At 44.3% G+C, this 22,469-nt stretch overlaps 1 protein-coding gene across 2 annotated transcripts in view; it reads right to left on the bottom strand.

Moving 5' to 3' along the window:
- DNAJB12 (DnaJ heat shock protein family (Hsp40) member B12) overlaps positions 1-16,799 on the bottom strand; it is a 41,553-nt gene extending 24,754 nt beyond the window's left edge. For both annotated transcript variants that reach the window (XM_056849438.1, XM_056849439.1), the window contains exons 1-3: positions 16,642-16,799; positions 7,703-7,877; positions 3,514-3,659 (exon numbers count right to left, since the gene is read on the bottom strand). In XM_056849438.1, coding sequence (XP_056705416.1) covers positions 3,514-3,659; positions 7,703-7,877; positions 16,642-16,774 — 454 coding nt within the window. In that variant the 5' untranslated portion in view covers positions 16,775-16,799. The remainder of the gene's footprint in view (positions 1-3,513; positions 3,660-7,702; positions 7,878-16,641) is intronic.
- Positions 16,800-22,469: the final 5,670 nt, after the last annotated feature.

The raw sequence follows: 22,469 nt of genomic DNA, 5'->3' as shown, positions 1-22,469 counted from the left end.
CGGGATGTGATGTCACCCCATGGGTCAGGAATGACCCGGTGCTTGCACAGGGGACCTTTACCTTTTTAAATGCAACTAGAATGCTGAGCAACAATAAACTCTCTGACAGCCTGAGGGTGGGGATCAACCACAATGAACAGGTATCTCCAGGCTTCCCTGAGCATGGGGGCTGGCCCTGCCTGAGACCAGGACGGATCCACATGCTATGCAGCAAGGCAATTCTTACTTTTTTACAGGCCTAATCCAAGAAAGCCGAGGAGCGTGATGTACTTAAAACAAGCCAAAATGTCACACTGTCAGCTGTCATGAAGAGATGGAACACTAAAGCGCCAGCTGACGTCAAAGGCAGAACAATATTAACTGAGACATTTCTGAAGAGCGGTCGGGTTTCTTTCTGCTCTCTGAAGCCAAAGGGAGCGATGCTAGCGGGCCCTAGTGGTTCTAAGACAAGGAGTGTAAATGGGGCAGTGAAATGGAACCAGGTTAAAGATTACCTCCTGGAGGAGAATAAAGTGTATCTTGCCAAATGCTCCCATTTGGACTTGAACCTCTTGCTAGAGCCATCAGTAAATATAACAACTTAAGTCTACAGGTGAAGAAACCTGCCTTTTGCCACTCTGCAAAGTCAGAAGGACAAACTATTGAAGAAAGGTTTTGTGCTAGATGCTGAAATGTCTAGAAAATTGCAGATCTAATCTAGTTCCAGTGCCTAAGAGGAACCTAAAGGATTACCAGAACCATTTTTTTGTCAAGTACAACAGGGCTTAAAAGGAACCGGACTAGCAATGACAGAAAAGGCTAATTTCTTTATTTATTTTACTTAACATTCCAGTGACCTAGAGGTCTTCAACAGAACCAGCCTCACAAATACCACCCTCTACTTCCATCCCTATATAGAAGCCACTATAGGTAAAAGTTAAGCCACAGCCAAAGTAAGACAAGAATCAGTATCAGCTAGCAGGGAAGACAGAGAAGCAAGGGAAGGGTCTGGAAACTATCAACGGGTACATATAAAGGTATCTCAGAGGGTAACTCAACACACAATCAAATAAAATATGAGATAAAGGTTCAGTCACCCTATAACCACAAGCACTTAATCTATCCCAAGGGAAAGGATTTATCCTAGCCAAAAGAAAAGCCCTCTGATTATTTTGGGACAGTGAATCCCGATGAAAGAAAGATGGAAGAGTAAGAGGATGGACTACCAAAAAGCAACATAGAGCAAAATCTACAAGTCCTGCCAACAAACAAATGATGATCTAATGTCTCCAGTGCTCTAAGGATAATCTAGCAGCCTGTGGGACCATAAGACAAAAGAAAGTGAGGTTCAAAACTGGAACACCAATGTGAAGCGTAACGATCTGAACAAAAGAAAACAATTAGTGTCTTCAGAAAAGAAGACCTTCAAATGAAAGCGACAAGCCAAGTTCTAGGCTTGGCACCCCACTCATCCCAAGTGCAGTTCCAACTGAAGAGCCACAGAGGCAACACAGCAAGGAATAATCTTGATTTTCCGAAGAAAAACCTCAAAAGGTCGATCAATAGAGCTACCGATTCCAGTAATCCAATTGGCCACCCCACCCCAAAAGTGGAGACAGCAATTCAAATACTTGAACTGCTTCAGAAACAAACTGACCCCCCGGACAGAAAACAACAACAACAAATAGCCGCCAAGGAACCAGCCACTGAAAGCAGGAAGAACCCTTCGTGAGCTTTCCAGGAGAAAGAAGCTTGAAAAAGAATACCTGGGACGCCTACTCGATTGGCTGATTATTCTACATCCAGGAGAGTTGCTTGGTCCAAGAAGATCTCAGAAAAACCATGGCTTTAGACTTGTCGTCACAGTTTATTACCAAACCCTCTCCGGTGCAACCTATGCAGACCTACTGGTGATCGACATAAAGGGACACCACCATCCACACAGAGTAACAGAGGGGTCCCATTGGTAGCCAGAACAAGGACATGGGAACCCACCGTTGATAAGGCTCCTGCAAGATCATTAACATAGAGATTAAATAGGAGGGGGGCCAACAGACAACTGTGCATCACTCCCCTAGACGAAGGGATGTTCATTGTCAATTGTCCCTTGAGGCTACAATGAACACAAGCAGTAGGATTATTGTATAGTTGCTGAATTAAATACAAAACCTTGTGATCGAAGGAAGATGCATAAAGTTTGGTCCACAGATGCTCTCTACATATAGGGTCAAACACAGCCTTTAAATCCATAAAGTCTACACAATGCACACCCTTTAGGCAGCCTATATACTCTTCTGCCAGGTGGAGAAGAACCTAGCAATGATTCAGTGTTGAACGCCCTCTTTGGCATCCAGCCTGTTCTCTCGCCAAGATGCCCTCACTCCCCAGCCATGAAAATAAATTATAAGCATAAAGTTTTAATGATCAAAACATTGACAGCTTCAAATAACATGGTAACACATTCTGAATAACTGAACCTTTACTATCTGATCCTGATTATCATATATCTTATTCTGCACAAGACTGTAGAGCGCAGGCAAAAAAATCCACACAGTGGGGAGATATATGGATAGGGGAGATATTTCTGCAAACCTGGAAGAATGCTGAAACTGACAGAAAAATCTTAAACCTTAAACTCCCCAAACATTGGTTAACCCCCCCACACACACACACAAATCAACATGTGCACAAGTACAGATGTCATATCTTTTTTAAAAATCCTGACAAAGATCTTGGTGGTCATTTAGAGGTTACTATTTGGCAATCCCAAGCAAGATTGCCAAGCCTTCCATGTCTTAGTGTCAGTCAACCAGAGTGGCGAGGGTGAACAGACTGAAAAAGGTAAAAGACAGGAGGGAGGAAAAGGAAGACGAGAAATAGGCACAAGAGGTAAAGCTCCCAGGGTGGGAAGAAAAAAGAGGGTGGGAGGAAAGGAGGGGAGGGAAAGAAGGATCAGGGAAGGGGAGACGCTACATAGGCTGCCAGGAGGAGGTTTAGCATGAAATGACCCAATCAGAGTAACATTTTATTTAAATGGCCTACAGAGTTCAACATTTGTTTCCGTAACCCACATTCTCAAAATAGTTGTGTGAACTGGAGTTTTTCTTTGCTGAGAACAGATCTATGCTGGATCAATATTTGTACACAAGAACTTCTTCTGAATCACTTATCTGAAGAAGTGAGCTGTGACTCAAAAAAGCTCACACCCTGCCAGAAACTGCGTTAGTCTTTAAGGTGCTACTGGACTCTTGATCTTTTCTACAGCTACAGACAGACTAACACGGCTACCCATCGTGATGAATCACCTATGTATCACAGTTTGACTGCTGCACTAGCAGCTGGAAGACATGTTATAAAAGCCATGTGTGAAACAAACTAGTCTCTCCCAGATTTCAATTTAATAGAATAACCATACGTCTCCACTAACCTCAGCCAAAATTATGCCCACGCCCCACCAGATGCCCTCTATCTCCCCCCGATATACCACTTTCACAGCACCAGGCAATGACTCACGGAACAAAAGCCACGCCTTACCTTTAAAGGCCTCCGTAGCACCTGGTGCATGATTCTTATCGGGGTGAAATTTCAATGCTAATTTCCGGTAAGCTTTTTTCAGGTCCTCATCAGAGGCGTCTCTGCTTACTCCCAGAATTTCATAATAGTCTTTACATTGTTTTACCCTAGAAATTAGAGAGTTGATCAGACAGCAGTTGTTAATCTGAGACAGGTAAGTATTTAACTTTCCATTCCCCTCTCCCCCAGTCGCTTAAAAGGCAATCTAATACCGCCCTCTAATTCCACTTTGTTGCTGGGGTCAAAGCCATTGTGTCGCATCACTGGCCAGGACACCCATTCAAAGACGTGCTGTGGTGTCACTGGTCCCAGTCACCCAGATTAACCATTTGCCATTCACTAGGGGGAAGTAGCATCCCCTCTCTCAAACACACCAAGTGGCCAACTTCCATCTTGTCGCATGAATGGCGCTCTCTCTTTTCTAGCCTTAAAAGCCCGGTTACCACCTTAAGTTTAGAAGAGAGCAAAACATGAGCCGGTGGCGCAACACTGACCTGCGCTGAAGAGCTCAAAGCCCCCTCAAGTCATGTTTCTCAAACTGCATGGAAGTCAGGTCTCCTTCTAAAGCTATTCTACCTTCTGAACACCCCTTCCCCAACCCCTGGCCATCTCCCTACTGGCAACCAGTTCTTTAGCAGGCAAGCACATCAATCCACACACAGACCAGCCATGGGCAAGTCTGCTGCTTCGAGAACAAGTGGTCTGCATCTGAGGCCTCCCAGCCAACACCAGCATTGGAGGAGAGGAGGGCATCTCTAAATCCCTCTTCAAACCAGCCAGCTGGGGAAGGAGGGGAAGCTGCTGTGACCAGCTGGAACGTCTAACACTTCCATGCTTCTTGCTGTGCGTGCAGGGGGGTGTCTCTTCTGCCAGTAGGATGCTCTAATACCTCATGCTGTCTTGCTCTCAGGAGCTCTACACACCCTGGGGGTGGGGGGAGCTGCTCATAGTTTGTGCACAAGAAAAGATGGAAGACGATATATGACAGCCCTTCAAGTACATCTTCAAGTACTTGAAAGGCTGTCATATAGAGGATGGTGCCGAGTTGTTTTCTGTTGCCCCAGAAGGTCGGATCAGAACCAACGGGTTGAAATTGAATCCAAAGAGTTTCTGATTAGACATTATGAAGAATTTTCTAACAGAGCAGTTCCTCAATGGAACAGGCTTCCTTGGGGAGTGGTAAGCTCTCCTTCCCTGGAGGATTTTAAGCAGAGGCTAGATGGCCATCTGTTAGTAATGCTGATTCTATGACCTTAGGCAGATAATGAGAGGGAGGGCATCTTGGCCATCTTCTGGGCATGGAGTAGGGGTCACTGGGGGTGTGTGGGGGGGAGGTAATTGTGAATTTCCTACATTGTATAGGGGGTTGGACTAGATGACCCTGGTGGTCCCTTCCAACTCTATGCTTCTATGAAGAGCTGCTATGCTGTACCACTAAAGCCACACTGGGGTGGGAGGAGGACAAGAGAGAAGATTAGGAGCAGCAGCAGATGAGGGGGACAAGCAGGTGCCTCTGAAATCATGACTGGAAAGGATGCACCCTCCCAAGCGGTTCCCGCTTTAGTGCGCCAGGGAAAACAACTGCTCCTGTCCACTGATTCATTATTATGGGCATCTAGATGTGTATGTGTACGGAGATCCCCTGCCCCTGCCTTTAAAGACTCTCTGTACAAAAGCATAACATGCAAAGCTAGACCCCACAAACCTCAAGCACACAACTTACAGGAAAAAGAACCCATGCACGTCAAAGCAGCAATATAAGCTGCTGGTAACCTGGCTTGGCCAGGAAAGGGCGACCTAAAACCAAATAAACCATTCCTGAGTCAGGAGTCCCTCAGGAACAGTGAGGGATGAGGTGCAAACAGCAGGTGAAAAGTGCAGATGAAAATCATCTGTCTCTTTTTGTTTGAGCAGAAGTGTCCTTTAACTTGTGTAGCAACACAGGTTTGAAATCCAAGCCATAGTTTGGGAAACTGGTCCTTCAAGAGCAATTTCTGAATTAATCCAGTGAAAGTGCTGCCCCCAAGTGGCACAAGCTGGCACTGCCCTGAAGAAAAGTTCATTTAGGACAGAGGTGGGAAACGTCAGGACTGGGGGCCGTATAAGGCCCGCGAAATAATTTGGGCTGGCCCTTCATGGATCTTGGCACATCTGTAGCTCAGAAGGATCTAAGACTGGTGATCCGCCCCCTCCCGCAGACAGGAATAGCCTCTATTCAAGGCAGATGTGAGGATGTTTTGCTGAGAAAATGAACCTTTTTTCCCCCTTGCAGAAGAGTCGTTAGCTATGGAGCTGCTAGGACCGCCCAAGAAACTGTGTTAACCCCTTCCCACCCGGACCGTGGAGAAACGTATTCCCTCTGTACTAAAAGAGGGCTGGGGGCAGAAGTGGCGACAATGGAGGGGTTAAAGGGGGCAGGGCCAGAATGCGCGGGGTGGGGGCGGTGAGTTCTTAGCCAGTGTGTCCTCATTTCATCCCTGCAGGCGGAGGTAGCAGGAGCTGGCTGTAGAATCTGGCCCCAATCAGGCAGAGCAGGAGCAACTCCAGCGTGTGGCTGGACAGCTACGCCCAGCTGGTGCAACAGACCATCCTGTGCCACCAGTTGGATGCCTGCCTGCTTGCCCGCGCAGGGGTGGGGTGTCATTTGGAGCAGCTGCCTGCTTGGGACTTGTACGGCTAATTTTTAAGTTGATTATTTTGTATGGCCCGCGAATGATGTTATAAATATCCAAATGGCCCTTGGTGGAAAAAAGGTTCCCCACCCCTGATTTAGGAAATGGCTTGGCACTTTACCACATCCCCAAATTTCAGACGATTTCAATTAGCTTCGAAAAAACCAGGCTTGTACAAACAGTAACTTGTCCTAGCGATGTATCGATAGGCAGAATTGTTATTTTGTGTGGTTTGTATGCTTTTCGTAGTATGTTGTATGTTTTATAATACGTATTTGAAAAAATAATTAAAAAACAACAACAAGAAAAAACCAGGCTTGCACATTTCAGCTGTATTTTGAGCAAAAAGGTACACAAGAATAACTGATCTCTCGTGAAGGAGTGATCTTATTCTCACTCAAACCAGATGCAAAAGTACTGAGGGTACCTTACCCCCACCCCAAAAAGATGAATGTTCCATTCGAAGAAACCAAAACTTAACCACCCAAGCAAAGCCTACGGGTATATTATGCAGATCTCTGTTTGAAGCTGAGAAGCCTGGCTCTGAGCACTGGCAGAAGCAGAAGCAGTCTGGGAATCAGATGTAAGCTGCTGCATTTTATTTGCAGGAAGAACATGACGCAGTGAAATTTATATACGCACTCCTTAAATTAATACAACGCGCCCCAGTGCTCAGACACACAACTGACCCCCCAGAATAAAAGATAAAGCCCATCCATAATCATAGCATAACCCTAAAGACCAGATGCAAGTTTAGTGAATAAAGAATCAAGGCATGCAAGAGGTCCCAAAGGTACTGAGACTGCCCAGCAGCTAACGATACCCAGCTTTATCTGATGTCAGGGTGGCCAGCAAGGGGTGGGGCCTTTCCAGTGGTAGTGCCCTCCGTATGAAACTCCCTTCTCTGAGAGGTTCAGCAAATCCGTTATGTGCTGGGTTTTTCTGGAGGTCAGCGACCACTGTTTTGTTCTGGGGAACATTAAAAAATTCTATTCAAAAAAATGTTTCCCCCCAGATTGTATGGGCAGCCTGTTGGGAATGTACTGCTGTTGGCATGGTGTGTGTGTGTGTGTGTGTGTGTTTTACTGCTAAAGATTCTGATTGCCTTGTGATGCTCTTTTGATTTCATGAGCTACCTTTTATTGAATGGAGGGTTTATTGACTTTTTTATATGTTTTAAGCAGCCCTCTGGGATCTTTTGGATCCATGTGCCAGAATATTAAGTTCAAATGCAAAAATGATAAAAGGTACCCCCTAGTGGCAGAATTGCAGGAGCAGCCATGCTGCTCTTAAATCTTACAATGGTGCGGAAGAAGATTTCTCAGGTGAGCACACAAATATCCTTACTGTGTTGCCTTCATGACTATACTGCCTTCTAAGCTTCCCTCTCACTTCCAGCAAGGACTGAAATTTTTTACCATGAGACGACCAGAAAGCCTGGCTTACTGACAAGTCAAAAGTTTGACCCAAGCACTTACCTCTTAACTGCATCTACCTGATCCGGAGTGTAACCTTTAGTGGTATCTCCCCCTGCCTCTCCGTTGGCAGAAGGAAATTCACCGCTCATTTTCCTAAGGTTGGGGTTTGTGGATTCCTTGTGCGGGGAATGGCCATTAGAGGACTGTTCATTCTTGATGAGAGAGTCAATCAGTACTGTAAGGAAGAAGATGCAGCGGTGAGTCAATTCAGTCCCATTTCAGCGTGTAGCTTCCCTCTTCCATGACCCCATCTCTGTCACTATCACCATAAAATGTTTTCATATTCCTTTACCAGCGTAGGCGCTACTGTCCAAGAAATCCTGGCTGGCTGAAATTTTTACTCTTTCACATCCAGAGAGAAACCATTTGATATAAATCACTGACCGAGAAATTACTTCAGGCCAATAAATCAATCCTCCCTTAAAAGTCTTGAATTTGTCTATGGGATCATTTTTGATCAGAGACTGAGCAGCAAGATGAAAAATAGGTGGCGGGGTTTGGGGGGGGGGAAGAGTTCCCGGATAAAAAGAGACTGCATATGTTTCTCTCAAGGATAAGGGAACATACAAACAATGCTTTGGGCAGAGTTCAAGCACATGGAGACGCCAAGCAACAGAGTAGGACTGGAATATTCTAGGACCCCCCCCCTTATATTGGAGACCAGGAAGTCAACAATGCTGAAGAATATCATTTACTTACATCCTCCCCTTCCTGAAATCACAACAGTTGTAAAGATATTAGAGCCATACATAAAAAATAAAGCCTTGTAATTTATGAACACCAGGTAACATTCAATAATAATAAAGAGAACAACTCAGAATCAATGTTCTCAGATACCCCCGATCATGCTAATTCTAACAAGAAACTGGCTCACTTGTTGGTATTATCAGTTATCCAGAGGAAACATCTCCTTGATGTGGGTCTACTTTGGTTGGGTAAACAAAGGATAAACCTGAATTTAGTCAGTTAAAGCCCCTGATAACGATGGTGAACTGTAGCTCCACAGAGCTTTTCACGCTTACAGGCATTCAACAGAGAAAAATATTAATGTCTGGCATGTACGGAGATTAAATGCAGTTACGTCTTGCTATATACTAAGGGATATCGAACCACAAACTACTAAAGCACCCTGTGCAAACAAAGTCCCGTGTCTCCTTTGGATGAAAGAAAAACCCCAATGAGTTTAGTATTACCAGAATCCTGTTTCAATAAAAGGCACACAAGATTGCAAATGCCATCAAAATTCACAGGGCAGACAGGATAACACAAATCACTAGACGATCATTAATTCCATCTCTGGAAAGAGCATGAACCTGAAGAGTGAAAGCACCACCAAATCCCAATTTTTCACTTACAAAGCTCTCAAGTAAATGTAGACTTTAAAAAGTGAGCTCCTATCCTTTGTAAGCCACCCAGGCCAGTCCCAGAATCAGGTGAGGTTTGTGCCAAGGCCTCGTCAGTCCCACCTACACTACCCTGTTGTGTCACATACAACAGGCAACACAAAATACCCGCAAGTGGGTGGAACGGTCAAGAAGAACACCTGGCCCTGCCCACTCTCCCCAGCCAGCTTTGCCCTTATTTTACAGCACAGCAACACAACTAGATGACATAAAGCAGGTGAATCATACCTGGTGTCACCTAGCTGGGGGGGAAAGCTCTCCCCAGCCCCCACTCACCTCCCTATTTGAAAAATGTTATTTTGATGCAGTATTTAAAACTTCTTCATGCCTGTATGGATACCACTGACGGTCACAAATCGATATTGTTAAGATCCCATGGCAAAAGGCGTGGGACAAAATCCTTTATCTAGAGTCCAAAAACTACTCCAGTTGTCAATAGCATAGCTTGGTACACTTTGGACTCTCCAAGAGCAATACACCTCAAAACCTCTAGTCGTGCATTGCACACGTCTAGAACATTTATGTGCTTAGGGCCTGCAGAACTGAAGCTGTATAAATCGAAATCTATGGCACAACTCCTGTATGGTTCACATTTGGGTCTGCCATCTTTTTGCTTTGCTCCTTTGGAGAGAGTACAATCTAAGTCTTTGACAGCGGTCCTACAGGTCCCTGGAAGAATGCCCAACGCTTGGATTGGATTAGGTCAGAGACTGGAATGCTGAGGCTGGAGTATGTATTTCGTCCATTCAGATATGGCTGAAAGAGAATCTGAATCCTCTGGGTCTCCTTCCTCTGATACTCCCGGACAGCTTCCAATCTGAGTGGCTGAAGGCAGTCCGGAAAAGTATCAGTATTCTAGGATTATCCCCTCGGGGCCTCTTAAAAAGTGCGTTTGACCAAGCAAAAAACCTTATCTGGCAGAAGATCGAAGATATAGAATGCCAATCTGATATTTCTATATCACCAGACTCCCAATGTTCATTGAGTGCCAAACATGTTGTTGCTCCAGCAGCCTACTTGGCCTTGTTAGAGATTAACAACACTGGAAGAGAATTTACCCTTGCCAGGTGTGTGGCACTTCCCTCTGCAGTGCTTGAAGGCAAATTCAAGAAGATTCTGTACCTAGAAAGGTTGTGTTTATGCCTATTACATGAGATAGAAACAACAGAACATATGGTCTTGAGATGTCCTTATTATAAGGCGGCAAAAAATTATTAATCCACTGTTAGATAGGATTTCTGATGAAACTGACAAAATTCAGTTGGGACTCTCAGACATTGCGCCAAGTACCCAGATTTTGTATTCTGATAAGTAGGATCAGGGAAATCAGAGTTGTGGCAGATTTTAAATGGTCTGAAATGTTTTTTTAAAAGGTCACATTTTAAATTATTTTCATAAGTTAAGTTTTTTGTGTAATTGGATTGAAAAGTCTATTGTTTGTAATGCTGGTCAATGGCTGTAATAAAGAAGACTGTGCTTACGGCACCTGGCTCTGAATTCAAGTAGGATCACTTGCTTCAAGATGAAGTGCCCATAACTCTCCAGCAAGCAGAGCTGGGAGTTACTGTGTAGGACAGCATTTCTCCTCGATATGGAAAATTGATGTCCATGCTGTTACATTGATGACTCTGAACAACGAATAGCCACAGGAATACAATATACAGTCCAAGGTGACATATATTACCAATGCTTCTCCTCAAAAGCATTGCACGTTTTACTGCTTGACTTGGAAAAGTAGGCTTGAGCTTCATGTGTTTGATAGAGGGTCATGAGTTCCATTTTAAGATTTGGGAGTGTTTGTATTGGGCTCATACTGTGTTCATTTTTACAGGACATTTCATGTAAATGAAGGCCATGATCCAGCCACAAATTAAGAACTTGAAAGGCCAGCTGACTTCGTTGGGAAAGAGTTCAGCACGTGCTCAACTATCTCACTGAAAAGCAAGCGAGGGGAAATCTGGGCTGCTGAGAGCCACCAAAGGCCCCCGGGGGGATTCCTTCTGCTTTGTCTCTTCCAGCCAGCACAAAGCTTCCCAGAACTAAAGATTTTGTTCAAAAACACTCATGTCTTTAAATAATAAACTGAGGCTATGTGAGTTTGCTGTGTAACAGGCCAAGAAGGGGAAGGGTGATAACCTCTTTTTTGGCTTACACAACTGAAACAGTCCAACGCAAGAATTCATTTTGGTGAGCAACTTAAAAAAACACTCCCTAATTCATTTACAAAACACTCCCTAGCACCTCAGTTTAATGGAAATAAATGCAACTGGAAGAGCTCATGATGAGGACAAACATCCAGAATGCTGTGTAAGTTGAAACAGGTAAGTATTATTATTATTATTTCCATTTGTTACCCCGCTCTTCCCGGCCAAAGAGGGGGAGCGAATCCCCCAAACAGACTGGCTCTTCGGTCCCAAGTACTCACTGTGGTATTGCTACCAGCAGTGCTTTGCGGGGATTAGCACTGATTCATTGGCACAGTAAATCTAAAAGATTGATTCAGAAAGAAATGTTGAACAAGGGGATAACTTACTGAAAAATCCTAAAGGAAGTCACTGTGAGGAGACATTGGTACACACTGTTAAGCAAGAATTTCCACGTCTGGCATCCTATGTTGGGCCCCTTGCTCAGAAGGTGAACATCTGATGCAAACAAGGAGAAGACTGTCCCTCCATACTGGGCAGATAGTGAAAAGAACGTGAACTTTTGCTTGGCAAGACCTTGCTATTTTTAATACTGCAAGTGGCAGGTGTGGTATCAGCTTCTCAGCCATCACATCAGCTTTTTGATGCTCAATCTGTCAGTATGTTCAAGAAACATCTTTATTTTATTTACAAAATTTGAACCCTGCCTTTCTGCCTTATCAGGGCCACCAAAGGAGGCTAACAGTTAAAACAAGCACCATGAAGTAAAACATCAAACAGCAATGAAAACCAGAACTCACATACATGTTTAAAAGCACAGGAAAAAAAACAGTTATTAAAACACAGGGTAGGAATGAGGGATTACTGAGGGAATGCCAGATGAAACAAAAAAAAGTCTTCACCTGCTGGTGGAGGACAGGGACAGACAAATATCCTTGGGGAGAGACGTCCACAGTTCTGGTGCCACAGGATGTTCAAAGTGCAAACAATACAATGTATTAGTTTTCCATGTAACAAGAATGGATTCAAATGCTGGGTATTTTAAAGCTATGCAACCGCCTAATGCCAGTCTTAAAAGTGGTTATTCACCTGCAGCCAGTCATGGTTGCTCACTAGCGTCCACCTGAGTGGCTCTGGTACATCTTGCACACACTCTCTTTCTATTTTAGCGACTAGTAAGGGGGAAGAAGCTGAGCCATTCAGGTGGCTGCCAATATGCTTCCCTCCAGTTTAGCAATGGGCAGCACTGAGCTGGCTGTGGATGTGATTCAAGAAAGAGGGCAGGGACCGATCAGCCTTTTTCAAGCTGCATGCAAGCAAGGCTCTCAGCCTCTTTCTGGCTGCCCCTTTAAAAGAGAAGCTGAAGCATTCTGAAGACAAAGCCATCATACCCCACCCCCTGGGTGGCGTGTGAAGCAGGGTGGGGGGGGGGAAGAGGGGAGCCTAGGAACAGCCCCAAGAGAGGCTGCACATTTGTGATGAGAGAACCAGGGAGTTCCTTAAAAAGTAAATAAAGTGAGGTACCATGGCGCAGAGTGGTAAGCTGCAGTACTGCAGTCAAAGCTCTGCTCACGTCCTGAGTTTGATCCCGACAGAAGTCGGTTTCAGGTAGCTGGCCCAAAGTTGACTCAGCCTTCCACCCTTCTGAGGTCAGTAAAATGAGTACCCAGCTGGCTGGGGGTAAAGTGTAGACGACTGGGGAAGGCACTGGCAAACCACCCCGTAAACACAGTCTGCCTAGTAAACATTGTGATGTGATGTCACCACATGGGTCAGTAATGACCCGGTGCTTGCACAGGGGACTAATTTTACCTTTTTATTGCAAGTGTGAGTTACATAAGCAGTGACACACCAGTGCTCTGTACATTCTCTTAGATTCTGCCAAAGATTTCAACATTGGTCTTGCTTACTCACAGAATGAGGCTGCAGCCACACACCACTGGGCATTGCACGATTGTTGCATGACAACAATCTTGTGCAACTGGACTGTCTTGTCCACACAGGATAATCCAGTTGCAAACGACTGCTACAGTACAATGACCGCAACAGCCCATGCTGTGTGGATATAACCCAAAATATATTATGATTACATATAGAAGACACCTAGTCAAAGTTTTCATTTCTCTGTGTTCTGTCCTACTGAGAAAAGGGGTAAAATAAATGAAGCAAAAAAGATGCTCCAAGCTGCAAAACCCTGGGAGAAACAGTGGATAGGTTCTCCAGTGGAATGTTTTGTATTGAATGGCTTTGGATTGCATGACACATGCCCAGGTACAATCCTAATGATTTCAGTAGGATACCGCTTATCTCGGAGCCTCCCCAAATATCAAAGACTATTTAGATGGGAAGTCACATAGGAATTAGGATGCAGACCACAAGTATATCACACAGGGACATCACAAACAGTCCATGACTTCCCAGTTGCTGTACACTGTAAGTACACACAGCAAAAATCTGAACACATGTCATCAAGACACAAGGTGATCTATATACATGGAGTGTATAGTAAATCCTACATGAAAGTGACTTCCATCTGCAAACTGAGTCATCTATTATTTAGACAAGGATAAGCAATTACAAAATACAGCAGAAATCTTTCCCCACAACATTCTTTTATAGGGTGAGATGAAAAGGGGAGAACTTTCCATCAAAGCTTTCATTAGTTGTGGAAAAGCACATGCCCCTTTCAGCAATTATTTGGAGGTGAGACGGGAATAGAGAAGAGGTGCTAGGCCATTCAGAATGAAGCAGGAAAATTACCCCAACTCTGAACTGGTGTTGTGACATCATCATATAACCAAGTCTGATCAGCATGACTTCATTACACAGGACTATGTGTTATCCGCGGCTGGGATCACTTTCCAAGCAAGACCAAGTACCAAAGAAGGAAGGCACCAAAGATGCCACTTCAGAGTTTCTGCATACACCGTCACAGTAATAGACACTGAGAGGAGAAAAGCTTGCAAATAACTACAAAAAAGGTAGGCTGGAAACATGGCAGCACTTCATAAAGCACTATTTTTAAGCTAAGAAATATTTACTAACCGAGAGTACAGCTGTACTCTTGTAACTATTAATATACCCCTATCTTCGCTGAAGCCTTTCAATACACTTCTGATCATTCTTCTCTTTGAGACTATTCAGAGGATATTTCCCCTCATCTCCATCGCTTTTTAATCTAACGTTCCATCATTAATCTGAGAGCGAAGATGAAAAACTGGTGAGAAAAGCACTGTGTGAAATTCTCTATCCATCACCACAGAACTGACAGCAACAGAGCACACACTTGAGGCCACACAGTAACACCCCTGAATTTCCAGATATCATTTGACAGCAACTGTCTAAAGCAGTAAGGTTCAACCCTTCCCAACAAAGGCCCTGTGCCTTTTACAGCTGCATCTGCTCCCAAAAGAAGAGAAATGTTGCACATGTCATGTTTCTGCCTCTTGTACAACTGCCAGAGATGCTATCAAAAAACTGGTAATCCCAAAGCCATGCCACTAAACTGTGCTGTTTTGCCTTTTTTTCCCCTTGGGGCAAGTGCACTGCAAGAGAGAACGGGGTAGGGCAAAACAACAACAAAACTTTTAAGTATGTAATTCTGTAATTCCTAGAAAGGCTGGCAAAGAAAAGGCTGGACAGCAAGCAGCTGACATTTCTGGATCAGGAAAGAAGGCTTCTGTACTGTGACTAGGAAAAGAGAGATACTTGTAAACAAGTAGGCAGCAGCAGGTGTGCTCTGAAAAGTCAGTGGCAAAGTGCAAAGCAAGCACTGATGGCAAAGGGAAAATGAGGCTGAGGCAAACAAGGTAGCTTTGAAGGACCAAATAAACATGCATTATTTATTTTAAAAATGTCCCCAATGGCAGTTAGCTAGATGAGCACATGAAGTTGCCTTATAATGAGTCAGACTACTGGTCTACCAGGGTCAGTACTGTGTACTCTGGCAGAGCCTAAAATAGAGATCTTTCACATCACTTACTACATGACCCTTTTATGTGCAGATGCCACTGAATCTGTGACCCTCTGTATGCTTACCACAGAATCACAGTCCCCCCTGCAGATGCCTCCAGGAAGTCCACCAACACAGCACAGAACCAACAGCCGCCACCACCCTAACTCTTGTTTGTCCCTACCCTACCATCTGGTATCCTGAGGTAAGCTGCCTCTGAACACAGAAGTTCCATGTAGTTCCCAAAACTAATGGTTGTTGATTTATTTATTTATTTGTGTGTGTGTGTGTGTATATATATATTATTTTTATAACACAAAATAAAACAAGCAATAAAATAATAAAATATATAAAAGAAAATACAAAAGAGTATCAATGAAATAATCTACATTAATACAATCTAAATTAAAAAGAAATAGAAAGTTCAAAGAACCCCTTTGCCCCTCCACCCACCATAAAAAGTGACCCATCACCAGACTTCCGAATAAATGTCTAAACATTGTCGAAGGCTTTCACGGTCAGAGTTCAATGGTTCTTGTGGGTTATCCGGGCTGTGTAAGACCACGGTTACACAGCCCGGATAACCTACAAGAACCAAGTGTCTAAACAGTTTTTAAAATATCATTATTAACAATAATATAAAGAATATACAAAACCTGTTTCTACAACTCACTCACTAATTTAGTAAAATCCAGTTTTTTGCCCGTTTATCCCAATATGTGATGGCCATGGTTGTTGATTTAGACCCTTTTGCAGCTTGTTGTTTTCAAGAGGAAGCCAGGTGATCGAACGAAGAAGGGGCTTCAAGCCCTGGAGCAGAAGACAGACATCCCCACGGGGCCAGCACTGAGGGAGAGGCTTTCAAGGAACGATGGGGAGGCATGACGTGGGAAAGGTCGGGCTGGGTACCAGCACCAGGAAGAGCCCAGGGTTATGGCCTCGGGAAAGAAATCAGGCTAGTCATCCCTGGTAGGGAAAGGCACGCCTGCCTTGGCCATGTATGAGGAGGAAGAGAAAGGGGAGGGTGGGCTGGCTGCTCTCTCTGGATCAAACAGCGCACCTACTGGGGGGGGGGGCGGGGGGGCTTTTTCGCTCCTGGATGTACTGCTACCCCTTCACATATGGCGCGATGGCTTCTGGGAGTTGTAGTCTCGAGCACTAAGCTTGGTTAAGGACACTATCGTCTTCCTCCCTCCTAGAACTGCAAACCAGCTTTCGCGGCCTTCGCTCCTGTTCTCCCCCGCGCCCGCAAAGGAAACCGCCTCCAAAACTCGCCTCATAACTCGCGTTTCCCCCTCGCGACTGACCACCTGGGGACTTCCAATCCCAGAGTGCCCCGCGCCGCCACAGCTTGTGCGCAAGCGCACTGCGGGTGAGAGGTCAGCCAGGCCGACGCAGGCTCCGGCCTCCAGCCCTTGCCCTCCCCTCAATCCCGCTCACCGCGGACCCGTTGGGACGGGTAGAGGCGCTGCGCCTTCTCCAGGAAGCGACGCGCCTTTTCTGTTTGGTTGGCCTTGATGGCGGCCACCGCGATACCGATACAGCGCTCCGCTTCGTCCCTGTTGGATTCCATGGCGGCGGCCGCGGTGCAAGGCGGCGGCGCACAGCGATGACGTCACTGGCGGTGCGCGGCGGCCCTACTCGAATCTCCCTGATTGGGAGGGCGGTCGCCGCTACCGAACTGTTTGGATGAACGGGGACCCGTAGTACCGTATAGTACAGAATAGCGGGGCACGTTCGCGGCACACTGGAAAGCGCACATCTGGTGAGCCAAGCTCTGTATTGCCAGCGATGTAAGTTTGAAAATGTTGTAAAAAACATCGCTTTAAAAGGGTTTTTGGATACCACGGCTCATAAATGGTTGGAAAACGTCTTCACAGCTAAAGGGGCTAAACAAAGTGCGAACAGTATTTTTTATAACGTTTTCAAACTCTTAATACATCAGTGGGAATACATTGAAAATGTTATAAAAAATACTGTTCGCATTTTCTATGTATTCCCACCGATGTATTGAGAGTTTGAAAATGTTATAAAAAATACTGTTCGCATTTTCTATGTATTCCCACCGATGTATTAAGAGTTTGAAAACGTTATAAAAAATACTGTTCACACTTTCTATGTATTCCCACCGATGTATTAAGAGTTTGAAAACGTTATAAAAAATACTGTTCGCACTTTCTATGTATTCCCACCGATGTATTAAGAGTTTTAAAGTGTTATAAAAAATACTGTTCGCATTTTCTATGTATTCCCACCGATGTATTGAGAGTTTGAAAACGTTATAAAAAATACTGTTCGCACTTTCTATGTATTCCCACCGATGTATTAAGAGTTTGAAAGTGTTATAAAAAATACTGTTCGCACTTTCTATGTATTCCCACCGATGTATTAAGAGTTTGAAAATGTTATAAAAAATACTGTTCGCATTTTCTATGTATTCCCACCGATGTATTAAGAGTTTGAAAACGTTATAAAAAATACTGTTCGCATTTTCTATGTATTCCCACCGATGTATTAAGAGTTTGAAAGTGTTATAAAAAATACTGTTCGCATTTTCTATGTATTCCCACCGATGTATTAAGAGTTTGAAAATGTTATAAAAAATACTGTTCGCATTTTCTATGTATTCCCACCGATGTATTAAGAGTTTGAAAACGTTATAAAAAATACTGTTCGCACTTTCTATGTATTCCCACCGATGTATTAAGAGTTTGAAAGTGTTATAAAAAATACTGTTCGCATTTTCTATGTATTCCCACCGATGTATTAAGAGTTTGAAAATGTTATAAAAAATACTGTTCGCATTTTCTATGTATTCCCACCGATGTATTAAGAGTTTGAAAACGTTATAAAAAATACTGTTCGCACTTTCTATGTATTCCCACCGATGTATTAAGAGTTTGAAAGTGTTATAAAAAATACTGTTCGCATTTTCTATGTATTCCCACCGATGTATTGAAGTAGGGTTGCCAACCTCTAGGTAGTTTTTTTTTTTTTTATAAATTTTTATTGATTTTTTAAAGCTATAAATTCTCCATAATTTTGACAACAGCGTAAAAATAATATCACAATCGCAATTATATTGATTGTTGTCTTAATTACCATTAAACATAAAAAATATGACAACTTCCCCATCACCTCCATCTACCTCTTAATAAAGTATTATTAGCCTTCGTTAACATATACTGATCCTAGCATTAATTTCATTCTAAAGTTTCATGTTTTATAAAGTTTTACATTCTGGATCAAAATAAAAAGTAGCCTTCCATTATTCCCAGATCTTGTACATTATCACAATGATTCCTTCAATACTCCCCTTTTCCCCAGTTTCTCCAACTCCACCAGTTCTAGCGTTAAAATGATTTAATCCCTTTATTCTGAAACCTTTGTCCCTTTCCATTTATCCAACCTCTAGGTAGTTAATGCTGTGTTCCGTATGGAAAAATACCGAAATAATGAACAAAATTTACAACTAAACCTTGTTTGCTTTTACTGGATGTTGTATATACTTCATACAAACTTACAGTCATATGGCTTATCTCATACACATACATACAGATTTACATATCTGAATACACAGGCATAATATGCCCTTGCAATTTTTCCAAATCTGGTGTAATTGCCAATTTTTCTATGAGCATTACTTGCCCTTACAATCCAGGTACTAGCTGGAGATCTCCTGCTATTACAACTGATCTCCAGCTGATAGAGATCAGTTCACCTGGTGAAAATGGCTGCTTTGGCAATTGGACTCTATGGCATTGAAGTGGGATTGCCAACCTCCAGGTAGTTAATGCTGTGTTCCGTATGGAAAAATACCGAAATAATGAACAAAATTTACAACTAAACCTTGTTTGCTTTTACTGGATGTTGTATATACTTCATACAAACTTACAGTCATATGGCTTATCTCATACACATACATACAGATTTACATATCTGAATACACAGGCATAATATGCCCTTGCAATTTTTCCAAATCTGGTGTAATTGCCAATTTTTCTATGAGCATTACTTGCCCTTACAATCCAGGTACTAGCTGGAGATCTCCTGCTACTACAACTGATCTCCAGCTGATAGAGATCAGTTCACCTGGTGAAAATGGCTGCTTTGGCAATTGGACTCTATGGCATTGAAGTGGGATTGCCAACCTCCAGGTAGTTAATGCTGTGTTCCGTATGGAAAAATACCAAAATAATGAACAAAATTTACATCTAAACCTTGTTTGCTTTTACTGGATGTTTTATATACTTCATACAAACTTACAGTTATATGGCTTATCTCATACACATACATATCTGAATACACAGGCATAATATGCCCTTGCAATTTTTCCAAATCTGGTGTAATTGCCCATTTTTCTATGAGCATTACTTGCCCTTACAATCCAGGTACTAGCTGGAGATCTCCTGCTATTGCAACTGATCTCCAGCTGATAGAGATCAGTTCACCTGGAGAAAATGGCCACTTTGGCAATTGGACTCTATGGCATCAAAGTCCCTCCCCTCCCCAAACCCCTCCCTCCTCCGGCTCCGCCCCAAAAACCTCCCACCGGTTGTGAAGAGGGACCTGGCAACCCTACATTGAAGTCCCTCCCCTCTCCAAACCCCGCCTTCCTCAGACTCCACCTCCAAATCTCCAGGTATTTCCCAACCCAGATCTGGCAACCCTGGCTATAGTGCCGTGACAGCACACTATCCCATCACGGAAAGTTTATTTTTGTGAAACCAAAGCCCAGGAAAGACCAATTTATTTACTTCATTTATACTCAGCCTTTCTCGCCAATGGCTTACATCCTTTCCTTCTCTTCCATTATATCCTTACAACCACCCTGTGAGGTAGGTTAGGCTGAGAGTATGTGACAGACCCAAAGTCACCCAGCACGCTTTCATGGCAGAGTGGAGATCTGAACCTGGGTCTCCCAGATCTACTCCTTTTTTGTCCAGATCTAGTCCGACACTCTAACCACTGTGTATCTGAAGGTTCAAAAGAAAAAGTGAGGAATGTTGTGATTGAGTAACCTCATTCAGACACTCAAGCTGCATGCATACCCAAAGAAGCCGCTTGTCAGTGGTCCCAAACCACCCCCTCTCTTTAGCATCAAGCAAGCAGGCATACACACAAACATTCCTAAGGCTGGAATCTTTCCTCTCACATAAGGGAAGAGCCTTACTCCCCACCCCCTTACTCCTTTAAGTTTCGTTTCTCCGTGCAAGGGAACAATAGAGTTCTGTTCGGTAATGTAGCAATTCCCACCCGCGCAGTAGAAACGAATGACGTTGCAGTGACAAGCTGCAATCGAATGTTGATTGGAATGTGAAATGTCTATAAAACCTCTTGCATTGCCCCTCCCTCTGTGTGACAAGATAGCAGAGCTCATTAGTCTGTTTCTTGGATCGCCCAGTTATGACTCCTTGGCCAATAAAGCAAGCCATGAAGCTCACTCCAGCCTCCTTGTCCTCATTACGCCATTGGACTCTATGTTAATGGGGGGACACATCATATGTGAATCTTCAGTTATGTTTCATTTAGGAGCTGGAAGGGTTGTCATATGGCTGCTGGCAACCCGAGGGGGGAGCATGGGAGGGCAGACATTGGTGTAAATGGCATCACACGGCCCCTCAGATGCTCTAGGAATTTTGACCTAAAATGAGGATGTGCCATTCCCCCCCTTCCCTTGGTTTTTGCTCCCACAGCTAGGGTTGCCAGGTCCCTCTTTGCCACCGGTGGGAGGTTTTTGGGCCGGAGTCTGAGGAGGGTGGGGTTTGGGTAGGGGAGGGACTTCAATGCCATAGAGTCCAATGGCCAAAGCGGCCATTTTCTCCAGGTGAACAGATCTCTATCAGCTGGAGATCAGTTGTAATAGCAGGAGATCTCCAGCTAGTACCTGGAGGTTGGCAACCCTGCCTGCAGCTCATTTGCGCAGCAGTGGGCACTGGAGGCAAAGGGTGGGAGGTTGTCCACCTGCCCTCCCACCCAGTAGCTGGTTATGTTAAATCTGCTGAAAACTGAATAGAAGCGGCTTAGTTGTTAGGGCTACCAACCTCCAGATGGGGCCTGGAGATCTTGAGTTACAGCTGATCTTCAGACTACAGTGATCAGTTTCCCTGGAGTAAGTGGCTGTTTTGAAGAGTGGACTCCATTATACCACCCTGAGCCCCCTCCTTACCCACACTCTGCTCTCCCCAGGCTCCACCCCCAAATTTCCAGAAATTTCCCAACCTAGAGTTGGCAACCCTATTTATGAACCCAGCTGTAGCTTGGAGAGGCTGGCAGGATGGTTGAACTTGCATCCTACCACCTGTGTCTTCAACCTTTGTCTCTCTCCAGGCTGGGAGGGGGTGGCTCGCTGGGTCCAAGAAAGACAAGCAGATGCTCTTCGAAATAAGATGAAAATGTGAAGGAATAAGTCTTACCATTGCTGTGGCCTGCAATGCACACAGCCACCCCTAGGAATGAGCCCCCAGCCTTCTATAGCTCTGCATAGCTGCGCTCTACCCCTTCTGGGCACTGTCAGCCAGCTTGCCTTATTCCCCAACTTGTACCCATGACTTGTGCATACCAGGTCCCTGTCCCTGGTTTCTGACCAGAGAGTCTTAGATAGATAGAGAGGACAGGGAGGGACAGAAAGGGATACCCGATACTTTTATAACTCTGTTCCTCTGCCTTTGATGTTTTAGACTGATAATCTCAGGTCTGTTTCCGCTCTCTCTTCTTCTTCTCCTTTTCCCCTTGTCCCAGAGACAACAAGCAAGTCCCGTGCGCTTCTCAGTGCACTGGGTCTCCCATCCCCCCACAATGGGATGGAGAGCACCTAACACCTTTTTATACTTTGAAACCTAGAAAGCTAGAAGAGATTAGAGGACTTGTTTGTCCCTTTCCTATCCAAAGTGTATTTCTACAATAAATGACTTTAGTTTGATTAGAAAGAAGCCTGTTGCTCCCTTTTGTTTCTCACTCGCACGCACACGTGGGCTTTCGCTGTTGCTAAGCCTAGCGCACCTTGCTAACGGATCAGGAAATATCAGAACCAAAGGATATCTTCTAACAGTCCCTCCTCTCCTCTGGCGGGAGGTTTTTGAATTAGAGGCGAGGTGGATCGCACACGTGGCCACGCCAACGCAATCGCGGCACTTCCAGTTTACAACCGGAAGTACCAGTTTGAGTGTTAAAAAGGCCCTTTACAATGCATTTACACCTGAAAGTGCTGCATCGCAACGGGCCTTTTACCACTCAAACTCCCAGTCTGAGTGGTAAAGGCCTCGCTG

This window comes from Euleptes europaea, chromosome 5 (assembly GCF_029931775.1).
Source record: "Euleptes europaea isolate rEulEur1 chromosome 5, rEulEur1.hap1, whole genome shotgun sequence".
Classification (NCBI taxonomy): Eukaryota; Metazoa; Chordata; class Lepidosauria; order Squamata; family Sphaerodactylidae; genus Euleptes; species Euleptes europaea.
Note: the sequence above shows the minus strand (reverse complement) of the source record. Positions and strands in the feature narration are given on the sequence as shown.